The sequence below is a fragment of the Oryctolagus cuniculus genome, chromosome 16, assembly GCF_964237555.1.
Source record: "Oryctolagus cuniculus chromosome 16, mOryCun1.1, whole genome shotgun sequence".
In the NCBI taxonomy this organism is placed as follows: Eukaryota; Metazoa; Chordata; class Mammalia; order Lagomorpha; family Leporidae; genus Oryctolagus; species Oryctolagus cuniculus.
The window spans coordinates 61357057-61370519 of record NC_091447.1 but is presented as its reverse complement, the minus strand read 5'-3'; the positions used below and the strand labels follow the sequence as shown (position 1 = coordinate 61370519).

General features: G+C 54.4%; 1 protein-coding gene across 1 annotated transcript; it reads left to right on the top strand.

Annotated features, from left to right (window-relative positions):
• The first annotated feature begins 2182 nt into the window (after positions 1-2182).
• LOC100351457 (cytochrome P450 4F2) lies at positions 2183-12464 on the top strand. Its single transcript, XM_002722805.5, has 12 exons — positions 2183-2426; positions 5081-5225; positions 6109-6162; positions 6247-6374; positions 7670-7791; positions 8547-8817; positions 9991-10057; positions 10244-10373; positions 11117-11250; positions 11351-11415; positions 11596-11678; positions 12209-12464. The coding sequence occupies exons 1-12, from the start codon at positions 2229-2231 to the stop codon at positions 12384-12386; spliced, it is 1575 nt and encodes a 524-aa protein (XP_002722851.3). The 5' UTR covers positions 2183-2228; the 3' UTR covers positions 12387-12464.
• The last annotated feature ends 999 nt before the right edge of the window (positions 12465-13463 follow it).

Below are 13463 nucleotides of genomic sequence, written 5' to 3'. Positions count from 1 at the left end.
CGTTGGGGACAGTGGAGGTGGAGGGGCAGGGCGTCCTGCTGAGGTGGCATCAGCTTCTGCAGCAGGTGCACCCGCTGCTACACTGTGTATGAGGCTCCTGCTGTTGACATTGGCCAGGGCCCTTGTGAACAAACTGGGCCCAAAGGCCTTGACATTTACATTAATGAGGGCATTGATTTTTGTCCTCTGTGACGGTCACCTCATTGTCGTGCAGGGTGAGGGCGGAGCGCGGTTGCGCTGGCCAGGTATGGTGCCAGGTGCCGCTGGATGAAGTGAAGGCCTCACCCCACCGCGGCCTCAGCTTCCTCGGAAGAACTGAGCGCTTGGCGGCAGCTGGAGAAAGCTCGCCTGAGTCCCTGGAGCTGATCCTTAGGGCTCTGGCCAGAGAGCTGAGAGGAGGCAGACGGGAATCCTTGGGCCATATGATGTGGGTGACCACCTGACCCAGAGTAGGCTCATTTTATGGACATTACCTGGCACATAGAAGGTGCACTTTACATATTGTGCTGGGCACACAGTTAGACATTTTATATCTAGCAATGTACACACAGTAGGTGATTTTTATGTAGTGTACCCTGTACAGAGTAGGCAGACTTTATGTAGAGTGTCAGGCACTCAGAATACAGGGTTTATGTAGAACACCTGCACATGCTACATAGGATTTATATAGAATGCCTAGCGCACAGTAGGTGTGTTCCACTTTATGGAAACTACATGATACATGGTAGGCATGATTAATGTGGAAGCACTGGATTAATACATCCAGGCACATAGGATACAGGCTTTATGGAGGGTACCCAGCACACAGTAGGCCCGCTTTATGGCACCTAGCCAGCACACAGTAGGTTCACTTTATAGATAGCACTCAGCACTCAGGCACACTAGATGAAGAGGCAGCACACAGTAGGTTCACATTATGTAGAGCCTTCAGCACACAGTAGGCCCACTCTATGGCACGAATGCAGTGACAGGACGTCCCCTGCAGTCTGTTGCACAGAGTAGGGCCCTGGCACACGGCACACAGCTCACGGAGCGGGGCAGCCCCTCCCCCACTCTCCCCCTGTTTGGAGCCCCCTCCTCCATGGAGCCCTCCTCTGTCCCCCTCTAAGGCTGTCATCCAACATCTCATTTCCCAGATAAGAAGACTGAGTCAGGAGGGCTTGCCCATGGTCAGAGCAAGAATGGGGCAGAAGGAAGACTCCACTCAGGCTCCCCTGCCTCCTCCCTGCTCTACGTGGACCCCCCATGTGCTCAGCCACACTCAGCCTTGCCCGCTCCCCACCAAGCCCCTGAGGCTGAGCCAGCCTCCAGTGATCTACCCCCAGATAACCCCAGTGAGACTGGATTCTGGGTTCCTGCTCCTGGCAGCCGCGGCTCACCCTGGGGCCATGGATGCCTGGAGGCTGCCCTTGCACTTCTGCCTGGCTGTGAGCTGGGAGGCCAGGAATTCGCTGTTCACCCCTGAGCCTCCTAGCCGTGCTCTGATCACAGGACCCGATGTGCTCCTGGCCCATGATTGCGCAGACCCCCGGGGAGATGATCTGAGATAAGGTCCTACCCAGCCATGTCCCCTGGCGCTTGCACTCTCTCCAGTTCATTCTTTTCCCACTTCCCCTTGACCTGGACAGGAAAGCTTATATGTTATCTTGTCCCCCAGAGTTACCTTGGCCCCTGGTCTGAACAGAAGGTGTCACGAGGATCCATTGCCCAGGGTCTGTGACCCTGACCTGATTCCTCTGCCTCCAGCTGCTGCTGTCCCTGCATCTTGACCACCTCCTGCGGTGGGTGGGGGCAGCCAGACCTGCGGGGATTGGCGGCTCCAGCCCAGCCCAGCCAGCCCAGCCCAGCCTGGTCCTACATCCTACCCCAGAGTGAGGGCTTGGGTCAAACCTCCCAGGAGGTGGCAGAGGAGGTTGCTGGGGACAAGACGCTCCTAGCAGAAGGTGTCAAGCCGGGGGCGGGGTGGCAGGACTGGAGGGTCCTGGACCTGGATGGGGAGAGACTGCCTAAGCCTGGGGCAGCTCCGGGAGCCAGCTGGGCAGGGGATGGGAGGTTATGGGTAACTGGAGAGCACCTGGTGGGTATTGCAGGCAGGGTCTTTCTGAGCTTCAGTTCCCTCTGAGCCCTCTCTGCCCTGGCCCCCACACTCTTACCCCTTGCCCCCTCTCCATTGTACCTGTGTTCCCTCGGGGCTGCAGACTCACCTTCCATCCCACCTGCCCTGTAGGATGCTGCAGCTGAGCCTGTCCTGGCTGGGAAGGAGCCTGGGGGCCACCTCCCCGTGGCTGCTCCTGCTGCTCATCGGTGCCTCGGGGCTCCTGGTCTGCATCCTACCACAGGCCTGCGCTTTCTACAACAAGTGTCGCCGGCTCCGAAGTTTCCCACAGCCTCCGAAACAGAACTGGTTGTTCGGTCATCTGGGGCTGGTGAGTGTGGCTGCCGACAGAGGGTGGGGGTCCAGGTGAAGGGACTCCCTGAGTGTTGCGATCAGTGGGGCTCAGGGAGGCAGATTCAGGAGAAGTCTGGGGACTGGGGCAGCAGGGGAGTGAGTGAGGCCACTCAGCCACTCCACATCTTTCCCACGTCCTTGTCCTCTCCCACTAATCTGCTAGGGTCCCTTTCCTGCCACCTTCTCCCCCTTACTGCTCCTCTAGGGGTCTCCCAGGATAGACCGTGTAGAGTGGAGGCCCCTGGCCTTCCTCCTTTCTCCACTGCAGGATTTGGAGTCCCCTGAGGGGTGTACCTTAGATCTGTTCCCCATCTGGCCCATTTCCTGGTGACTGCCCTGTGTCTGGCTGCTGAGGTCCCCCCATGTCCACACACACGGGGCACAGCTGGACCAGGGCAGAGGTGTGGGCATCTATCAGTGCCTCCCCTCCCTGGCCACTTCCTGTCACCTCGCCTTTCCTCTCCAAGATGCCCCATGGGGCCCTTTGGTCACCTGCATGAACACTGGCCACTGACTTCCCCTTTAAGAATCCCTGGTCCCTCTTTGGGCTCAGACCTGCTCTCTCGTTTGGGGAAAGTGGCTTCAGTTGCCTCACTTGTACAGGGCATGATGGATGAGTGTGTGCAGAGGTTCAATGAGAGGAAGCATGGATGCACTCAGCAACAGAACCCGGGGACCAGCAGGTGCCCACAGTTAGGCACCTCATTTCTCAGAGACGGTCAGGGTTCACCTGTGCTCCCTGGTGTTTGCCCAGGCTGGAAGGTCCCTGGCCATGCAGATTCTCCTCCATGAAGGAGAACCAGACAGGACCTGAAAGGATACAGGTGTAGACTTGAAACGAAACCTGAGGTCACAAAACTTGTTTCTATAAGACCGTGCCTTTGTGTCTGCTCTTGAGCTGATACTATTCTCAGGTGGTGAAAAATCTGCGCTCTTGAGCCAAGGTGGGCTTCTGTGTGGACAGTGAATCTACACCCTCTGCCCTGGCATGCACCCTTTGGACTTAGAGCTGGCCCCAAGAGGGAAGGAACAAACCGAAGCAGCCATCCCCTCTCATCACACAGAATCTATATGTGCTGTGCAGAGCAGAGGCTGAGCCTCCTCTGGATCCTATAGAGGACCTTGCATTAATGACCCTCCCTTCTGGAGGGGCTTCTCCAAAGAGCGCCACAGCACAGATGGATACGGATCTGTGGTGTCCACTGTGGGGGTCATTCCAGAGCTCAATCCTAGATAAAAATGGCAGTGTTTGCATAGAAGCTACACAATCCTCTCATCTGCTTCAAGCAATTCTTACATGAGTCGTAGTATCTAATACAATGTATGAGCCATGTGAATAGTTGTTGCACTGTGTTGTTCAGAATATATTGACGGAACACAAGTGCTGTATATACCCTGTACAGATACCATTCATATTTTGAATGTTTTGCTCCCCAGCTTAGTCTCTGAAGCATCCATCCATCATCTATGAATCCATCTCTTCATCTATCCTCCTACCCATCTCTCCATCCACCCATCTATGCATTCATTCATCATTCTATTTTTCTGTCTTATCCATCATCTACCTGTATACTCTATACATCCACCTATTTATATAGCCATCTACCTACCTACCTATCCATCTATCCATCCACCTACCCATCTATCCATCCTTCTGTTTATCTTTGTATATATCCTACTATCCATACATCCATTCATCTTTCTCTCTTGCTCTCCATCTACTCACATGTCAGTCTATTACTCTTTCTATTATCTACCTATCATCTGTCTACATTCATCACATCATCATATTTCTATATACATCTGTCTATCCAGCTAGTGACTCCATTCAACCACTTGTCCATCCATCATCCTATCAATTTATCTTTTATAAATTTAAGTTTCTATGCATCCCATCTATTTTCCCATTCATCATTCTGTGTATGTATATATGCATGTATCTGTTTATACATCCATCCATCCACCATCCTATCTATAGACTATCATCTATTTAGCTGTCCATCTATCATCTACCCATTCATTCATCTTTCTATATATCCAGCTATCTACACACCCATTCATCATTGTAACATTGTGTCTGCCTATTTATGTATCCTCCCAACTGTGCATCAGTTTATCAGTTCTGTCTCTCTCCATCCCTCTACTCACATATCCATTCATCCATAATTCTATCATCTATCAATCATATTTCTTCCTTGTCTTCTTTGTCATCATTATCTATCTATCTATCTATCTATCTATCTATCTATGCTTCATTAACCTATTTATCCATCCAGCCATCATTCTGGGATAGATGCTGGTTTAATCCAAGCCCCAAACCTGGAGATCTGATGTCCCAGGGCGGAAGATGAGGGTCTCAGCTCCTGAACGGAGCTGGATCTGCCCCCCCCCTGCCTTTTTGCCCTCCCTGGGTCTTTGTGGATTGGAAGGTGCCCACCTTCACTGGGGACAGTGGCTGCTCCTGACTAAAGCTATACACTCACAGGCTGATCTCTTCTGGACACACACACAGGAATCACAGTACAGCCAGAGATCATGTCCTAGGGGCTCCTGGGCAGCCCTTAGCCCAGTGACAGGGACACTTGAAGTCAACCCCCCACCAGGAGTTGACCACCCCTGCCTTGCTTGCAGATCACCCTCACAGAGGAGGGCCTGAGGATCCTGACCCAGCTGGTGGCCACCTTCCCCCAGGGCTTTGTTTACTGGATGGGCCCCATCATCCCTAGCATCGTGTTGTGCCACCCTGACACCATCCGGCCTATCCTGAATGCCTCAGGTACCCAGGTGGAGCATGTGGTGGTGGGCGTCATGGTGCATCCAACACCTTCCAGCCTCTCCAGACCCCCGAGCTGCTGTGCAGCCCCTGCGTTTCGCTGGCTTGCATCCCTCTTCTCTCCCAGCCATCTTCCTCTTTATTTCATGCAATCACCCACCTCCAACCCTGGTCTCTTCTCTCCACTGCTATCTGACCCCTGTCCTGAGTTCAGGGCACCTCTGGGGCTCCAAAAAGTCTCAATCCAAAACCCAACTCTGGAGGAAGCCCCTTCTCTCTGAGATGAATGTGAAAAGAGACATCCCCAATCTCCTTTGTCCAGAGGAAGCTGGACTTTGGCAGCTCATAGAAGAAACAAGCTTTCTACTGGGGCAGCTGGAAAGCTTCATGGGGGAGGAGTTGCAGAAGCTGGGTCTGGAATAATGGGTGGGTTTTTTTTAGTAGAATGCAGGTTTGTGCAACAGACATCAGTAGCATATGATGGGATCAACCTTGCCGGTGCCCAGACCCAGAAAAAGAGGAGGGCTTGAGGCTGGTGGAGGCTCTGGGCTGCTATTTCTGTGATAGCCACCTCTGGTGGGTCAGAGCACACATCTACTGTGTGTTCATTGTCTACCTGCTCCAGATCCCAGGAATCTCCCCTAGGGGACTCCATGTCACCCCAGCACTGTCCCCTTACCCTCTATCCTCTCCACTCCTGCATACATTGATCAGGGAACTGGGCAATGTGAGGCAATTCTTCCTTTCCTCTTCCTGTTCTTGGCTCCCTTGCTGCTATGTTGGCTTCGTAGAGGGCAAGTGCAGACCTCAGGCTGGGAGCACCCATCCCCACCCAGAATCCCTTCCTTGCCTTCTCATGGCCCCTAATGGTGCTTGTCCCCAACAGCTGCCATTGCACCCAAGGATATTGTCTTCTACAGCTTCCTAAAACCATGGCTGGGTGAGTCACTGAAGGTGGGAGGCGGGGTTCAGGCCAAGAGGGAAAGGTGTTGACTTTGCTGTCTACCCACGGCTGCCCTCCTAGGGGATGGGCTTGTGGTGAGTGCTGGTGACAAGTGGAGCAGACATCGCCGCATGCTGGCACCCACCTTCCATTTCAACATCCTGAAACCCTACGTGAAGATATTCAACAATGCTACAAACATCATGCTTGTAAGTGCCTTCAGCCTAGGGTGCCAGGTGGAATCTTGGGGGGAATGAAGGCTCCGGAGCCATCATTCTCTGTTCCTTAGCCTCGCTTTGCTCATCTCTATTCCCTGTTCAATCTTCCCCTTCTGTGCACACTGGGAGGTCACTGAAGTCCTAGTGACCCACCGCCCCAGGTGTGGGAGACCTGGGCTGGGTTTCCAGTTCCATGATTCAGCCCTGAGAGCATTTGGAAAGTGAAACAGTGGATGAGTCTCTGTCTCTCTGTACATCCTTGCTTCTCAAACAAGTCAATGAAGCTTTACGATCATTATGGAAAATATGGGCATGAAGAGGTCCTGGAATCATGTCCCTGGCACACAACAGGTGCACAGAGGGCAACTGTTTCCACCCTGCTTTCACAGTGGCTGGTACTGAGTCATGAGCTATTCAAAACTTCCTGGTTTAAAGCAACATGTATTTTTGATTGATGCCAAGTCATGTGGCTGGTTCTTCTAGCGTGGATGGGATCACTCGTGGTTCCTCATAAGTTCTGGGTCAGGAGGCAGCTTTACTGACCCTGGCTCCATTATCTCTCCTGATTGTGGCTTGGCTGGCTTTAGGCTGATCTAGGCCAGGACGTCTGGGGCTCAGGCCCAAGTCAGCCCCTGTGGAAGGACATCCTGTGCTTGTTTGCATTGTAAGAGACAAGATTTCCAAGGAGCGTGAGGAGGCTTTGGTTTATTGGAGTCGTTATTTCATCATTTCCACCACATTTTGTCAGCCAAAGAAAGTAACAATCCAGCACACTTTCCAAGTGGACAATGTATTCTTCAGCCCTTCATAGAAGCTGCAGCGAAATCACATGGGAAAGATGTGGCTATAGGGAGAAGGGGACTTGGGGGTAAGGGTTTTGTAAAGTGCCTACGATTTTTAAAATTTTTGTTACACAGAAGCTGATAACTTACTGTTTCATGGCTTGTGCCGGAAGACAAGAGCCTCCCAGCTCAGAGAGAAATGGAAGGTTGCTATTCACGGCATAGCTAGCAGTGTGTGTTTCTCGTGGCTGGCAACTTTCTCCAAGCCATTCAAAATGTATTTGGGTAGCGCAAGTGGGATTCAACGGCTGCCTGATCACATGGTGTAGTGCATTATAGAATTAGGCTTAGGCAATCCATTTTTATGGCAAGTAGAAAAAAGTCCGATTTGTTCCAAGGGAGTTATTACCTGGTTCCTGGGGAGTCCGCACCGGTGGTAGATATTGGGATGGGGGGTTTGGTGAACCAGAGGGTAGCCCCAACCCTGTCCTATTGTCTGCTCAGGCCAAGTGGCAGCGCCTGACCTCAGAGGGCAGTGCCCGTCTGGAAATGTATGAGGACATCAGCCTCATGACCCTGGACAGTCTGCAGAAATGCATCTTTAGCTTCGACAGCAATTGTCAAGAGTGAGTCCTTGTCCAGGGCCTGGGATCTTGTATCATGGGCTCAAGGGAGGAGGTGGGGGAAAGAAGACTGACCAGCAACCAGGACAGCCTTCCTGGAGGAGGTGGGTGAGGTGTGGGTGTTGGAGGACAGGGAAAGGGAGAGAGAAAGGTGGTCCTTTCAGGGGTAGAATTGGATGAGTGAGGGCAGGGAGGCCAGCATGAGCACAGTCAGCGCAGGCGGTGAGGAGACACCTGGGAATGGTGGTTGGAGGGGTAGGCATGGCTAGATCTTAACAAGGGTGTGAGGTTTATCCCGAGGTTTCCCAGGAACCCTAGCAGAGCTTGAGGAGACAATGGGCTTGGTCAGAGATGATCTCTGTGAACTGACCATCAAGTAGACGCTCAATGGAATTGACATGGGAGGCAATGAATGAGGCACAGCTGGGGCCAGGCCACGGACTGCTTGGAAGAGGATGAGGTCTCTACTGTGTGGATGGTTTCAGGAAGTAGAAGAGGCAGGACCAGGCACCGGGCAGGAGAGAAAGAAGAGGAACATGATGTTCAGTCTGGGCTCTGGGGGCACAGATGCAGAACACAGGCGAGGAGAGACACTGGAGAGACAAGTCTCGTGCTTATCCCTGCCACGTCTGTTAGTGGGGGCTAACTCTGGACCCTCAGTCTCCCGACGGGAGGCAGCTGCTGGCTGCTGGGGGCTGACATTGCACAGGCTTCAGGTGTGCTCACTTGTTGCCTCTCTTTATGACCTCATGCTGCAGGAAGCCCAGTGATTACATCACCGCCAACGTGGAGCTCACTTACCTTTTTGCCAGAAGGCAACAGAATTTCCTGCTGTACCCGGACATCCTGTACTACCTCACCCCCGACGGGCAACGCTTCCGCAGGGCCTGCCGCGTGGTGCATGCTTTCACAGAGGCTGTCATCCAGGAGCGGCGGCGCACGCTCCTTAGTCAGGGGATCGACGACATCCTCAAGGCCAAGGCCAAGACCAAGACGTTGGACTTCATCGATGTGCTTCTGCTGACCAAGGTGGGCGTCCCAAGGATCTCAGTTCAAGAGGTAGCATAAGGTCAAGATTCAGATGGGAGAACTTGGACTTGGTCTAGGTGGCATTGGACCATATCAGAGGAAGTGAGGGAGCTGCCATCAGTAGATCTCAGAGGTGATTCTGGAATGCAGGCATCAGGGCTGCTAAGTTGGAAATTAGGAAGGGACGACAGTATTCCTCTATTGGCAGGTTCAGCGGTCTGCCATGGTTTATATCCATATCTGTCCCCTCCCTCCACTGAGAGATGCACCAAAACCCTCCAGCAGAGCATCCCATCTCTTGCTCACAGCAGCCACAGCAGCCAGAGTAGGATGGTTGCACAGGCTGCCCATTCCCAGATTACCCTAGGACCATGAAATGCTTTTATCTGTATGTGCAGTGGGTTATGCACAACAGGAGGTGAGACCCCACATTATCAGTCTTGGATGGCAGCTCTGTCCCCCTTATTTCTTTTGTAAGTTGGAGAGAGAGGGAGAGAGAGGGAGAGGGAGAGGGAGGGAGAGGGAGAGAGGGAGGGAGAGGGAGAGAGGGAGAGGGAGAGAGAGAGGGAGAGAGGGAGGGAGAGGGAGAGGGAGAGAGGGAGGGAGAGGGAGAGGGAGAGAGAGAGGGAGAGGGAGGGAGAGGGAGAGGGAGAGAGGGAGGGAGAGGGAGAGGGAGAGGGAGAGGGAGAGGGAGAGGGAGAGAGGGAGAGGGAGACAGAGGGAGAGAGAGAGAGAGAGAGAGGGAGAGAGAGAGAGGTTTTGTCTAGTAGAATAAACAAATCCTATCCAGTGCAAAGGCATCCATAGATTTCCAGACAAAATAACTTCAGGCGAGATAAGATAAGGCTCTCTGGATCTGCCACTCTGGAACATGAGCCAGCCTCCTTGCAGCAATACTTAATCTCTGACTTTCAAGGCAAGCTGCCATCCAGTGCTGCTATGATGCAGGTTGCAGGAACTTGACAATACTCACGGATCACTGATTCTTCCCACCAAGGACAAAACAGGAGCCAAGGAGGCCCAGGCCGAGGCCTGAGGGGTGGGAGTCCTAGAGGCCTAGGGGTGCACAGTGGCTTGGTCACTGGGTGAATGGTGGGGGTTTAAGGATTCTCTCAGGTTAGACTCAGGAGCCCTCGGAGCTGGTGTGATGTGGTCATCTTGTGCTGTCTCCAGGATGAAGATGGAAAGCGCTTGTCAGACGAGGACATACGGGCGGAGGCTGACAGCTTCATGTTTGCAGGTGAGGGTCCTGGGGTGGCCTGCAGTGGGGGCAGGTGTCTCTGCATCCCAGGGATGGGCTGAGTGGGCCCTGGGTCATTCCATGCACCCACCTGAATTCCCCACTGAGGGCCTCCATGTGTGGGCTCTGTCCACGCTCTGGTGCTGAAGCAGCCCAGAGGCCCAATAGTGCCTGGCTGCCCCTCAGGCCATGACAGCACGGCCAGTAGCCTCACCTGGATCCTGTACAACCTCGCAAAGCACCCAGAATACCAAGAGCGCTGCCGAAAGGAGGCGCGAGAACTCTTGAGAGACCGTGGAGATGAAGAGATTGAGTGGTGAGTGTGAGTCTTGCTGGTCTGTTCCAGTGTCCTCTCCCTCCCCCATGTGGGGAAAGGGGAAGAGGTTTTGTGGCAGATAATGAAGTCCCTTCACTAAAGCTTCAATGCCCATGAAAAAGTTCCAGTGAATTCCCTTGTGGTTTCCAAGTATAAAATTCCTATCTGCTGAATCAATACATTTACCTCCTTAGAACAAATTTCTATATACTCCTCCATTCCCTTGTGTGATTGCATTCGTTAATATCTCCTGTTCAATGCCACAAGCTAGACAAACATTAGATGTGTTTATTCTCTTCCTTCTTCCTTTGCATTTTGGTTTAGCTCTTTCACTATACAGAGTATTTGTATGCAAGTTTTGGAGATCATTCTTTATGTCAATGAGTTACAGCTTTGATTGACTGGTTTAAAGTTTCATTTCATACATAACTCAGAATTTGTCACTGACACACAATTGTAGGTATCAATGGGGTATCAGACCAAAGTCACTGGCTGAGCCAACTGCTTCAGACACTCAGCATTTCTTTGGGTTTTGTGTCTGGCTTTTGGATGTTTTGTTCTTTTCAAAAATAGCTTCTAAAAATATCTGGCTGAATTTTCCCTGGTATTTTTTCTCATCTTCCCCCCTGTTTTCTGAGCTCACATAATTGAGCCCTCTAAAGTTGGTTACATTGAGAAAAGTGGATACCAGGTGGGCCGTGGACTCTGTGCTGCTCCCTGGACAATGTCTGTGTCTTCCTCAGGGACGACCTGGCCCAGCTGCCCTTCCTCACCATGTGCATCAAGGAGAGCCTGCGGCTGCACCCCCCACTGTTGGGCATCTCCCGCAGCTGCACCCAAGATATGACGCTCCCCGACGGCCGGGTCATCCCCAAAGGTGCCCGCACACCAGTAGGGGGCGCCTCCGGGGCAGGGCAGGAAGGGAGTCCACCCGGCGCAGGGGCCTTGTCCTCACTGCCCTGTCCCCTCTCCCACAGGTGTCATCTGCTTTATCAATATTTTCGGGACCCATCACAACCCAGCTGTGTGGCCGGACCCCGAGGTGCCCTCCCCACCTCCACCCTTGCCCATACCCGGGGTCTCAGAGGGAGGAGGGGGCAGGGTATGGGTCAGTGAATCAGACACCAGCTTCCCCCACCACGCACGCACACACGCCTGTGTCTCCAGGCCCGGCTGTGCTGGGAGACCCCGCCCAGCATCCCTGTCCCTTCCTGGCCTCCAGGTCTATGACCCCTTCCGCTTCGAGCCAGAGAAGGTCAAGGACAGGTCGCCGCTTGCGTTCATCCCTTTCTCAGCCGGGCCCAGGTGAGGGCGGTGGGTGTCCACGCAGTGCTGAGTGACGGGGCGGGGTCTGGGCGTGAGAGTGGGGAGGAAGTGAGGAGGGGGCGTTGCTGAGGCCTTAGTCTGGGTGTCCTTCCCTCCCCTAAGCTGGAGGTCGGGGCAAAGGCCTGGAGCCCAAAGCCTGGCCCAAGAGGGGTTCAAGCGCAGGCAGAGCCCCTCCCCCATTCTGTGCTGGGGCCGGAGTCTGGGCCAGGATGGGGGATACAGAAACCTACAGGAGGCCCCAGACAAGGGGACCCCCGACTCTGCCCCACGGGCTCCTCAGGGTGTGGGTGGAGCTGTCGGGTCAAGTTCCCAGATGAGGATCCTGTGCTCAGTCAGCTACCCCTCTGGATCTGCTAGTCTGAGTAGGGGGCTGAGTTAGTCAATGTGCAAGCTCAGAGTGGGGTCCCAGGCAGGGCAGCCCCCTCCTCTGAGCCTCAGGAGCATGAGGATGAAGTTCGGGTCCCGGGCTGGGGTCCCAGGGTGCAATGTGAAGGCCGTCCCGCCCATAGGAACTGCATCGGGCAGACGTTCGCCATGATCGAGATGAAGGTGGCGCTGGTTCTCCTGCTACTGCACTTCCGCTTCCTGCCCGACAGCACCGAGACGCGCAGGAAGCCGGATTTGGGTATGCGCGCCGAGGGCGGCCTGTGGCTGTGGGTGGAGCCGCTGAGCTCGAGCCGGCAGTGACCACTGCGCCCGGGTCTGGGCCTCACCTGAACCCACGCATCCACCTTTGCACAACCCACAAACCAGGAATAAACTGCTGTCTCCTCTGCCTGTGCTTTGCTAGGGATCCAGAAGGGGGCGCTGCGGAGCTACAGGGACCCAGGATGGGCGTGGAGGGTGCAGGGTGGGCTGGTGTATGTCTCTGGCTGGGGACAGGGCCCCCATACCGGCAGTGGGCTCTTCTCCAGCGAAGCGTGGACCACATCCCACGACAGGAAACAGGAAAGGGACTGGAGTTAAGGACAGACCCATATAAGGTCGTGCTGGACCCCTAGGAGTGCCCCCAAGGCAGAGGTCCTTGGCCTGCCCACCGCCCAGGGCAGGAAGTGCCTGCAGCTTCCACCCCGGGAGCCTCGGGGATTCTAGTTGCGTCCCTGCTCTTGCCAGCATGTGTGTCCCTGGCCACTGCTCCGGTCTGGACCCCCAACCCTTTTTTGGCCTCCCTGATGCTGCCCGGGCTGCCTGGCTGACAGATACTGGCTGAAGCCCCAGGGTGCGCCACGGTGGGCTCCTCCTTCCCCCATTTCACTCCCAGCCTCCTCCTTCCCTCTCATCCCAGGTGCCCATCTTGGGGCGGGTCGGGGCAGGGGGCCGTAGCCTTGGACTCTTGAGATTCAAAGCCAGACCACTGGAGACCAAAAATCACCCCCATGGGTTTGGGGCCTGGGCCCCGGGCTTGATGCTACAGCGAGACTTGGAGAAGTTAATCCTCCCTGCCTCCATCTCCCCAGTGGTCGAATGGGCACGACAGCCACACCTGTTGCCCTAGGGTTGTCCCTGGGGCTCCGTGTGAGGGACTGAGCACAGCGCTTGGTGCATGGAAAGTGCCCCGTAAAGGAGGCCACTGCTCCGTCCTCTCTCAGGAAGCCTGGCTCCTGCAGACCCAAGTCCTCTTTCAAGACTGTTGTCTCTGTGCCCTGGAACTCAAGGGCAAACGTGTACCCTGGGTGTTGGTTGAACCAGTCCTTGCCCCACCGGGCAGTGTGTGTAGAGGGCTTGTTTCTGAGAGTGCTGGGGGCACCTGGAGCGGCGCGGAGG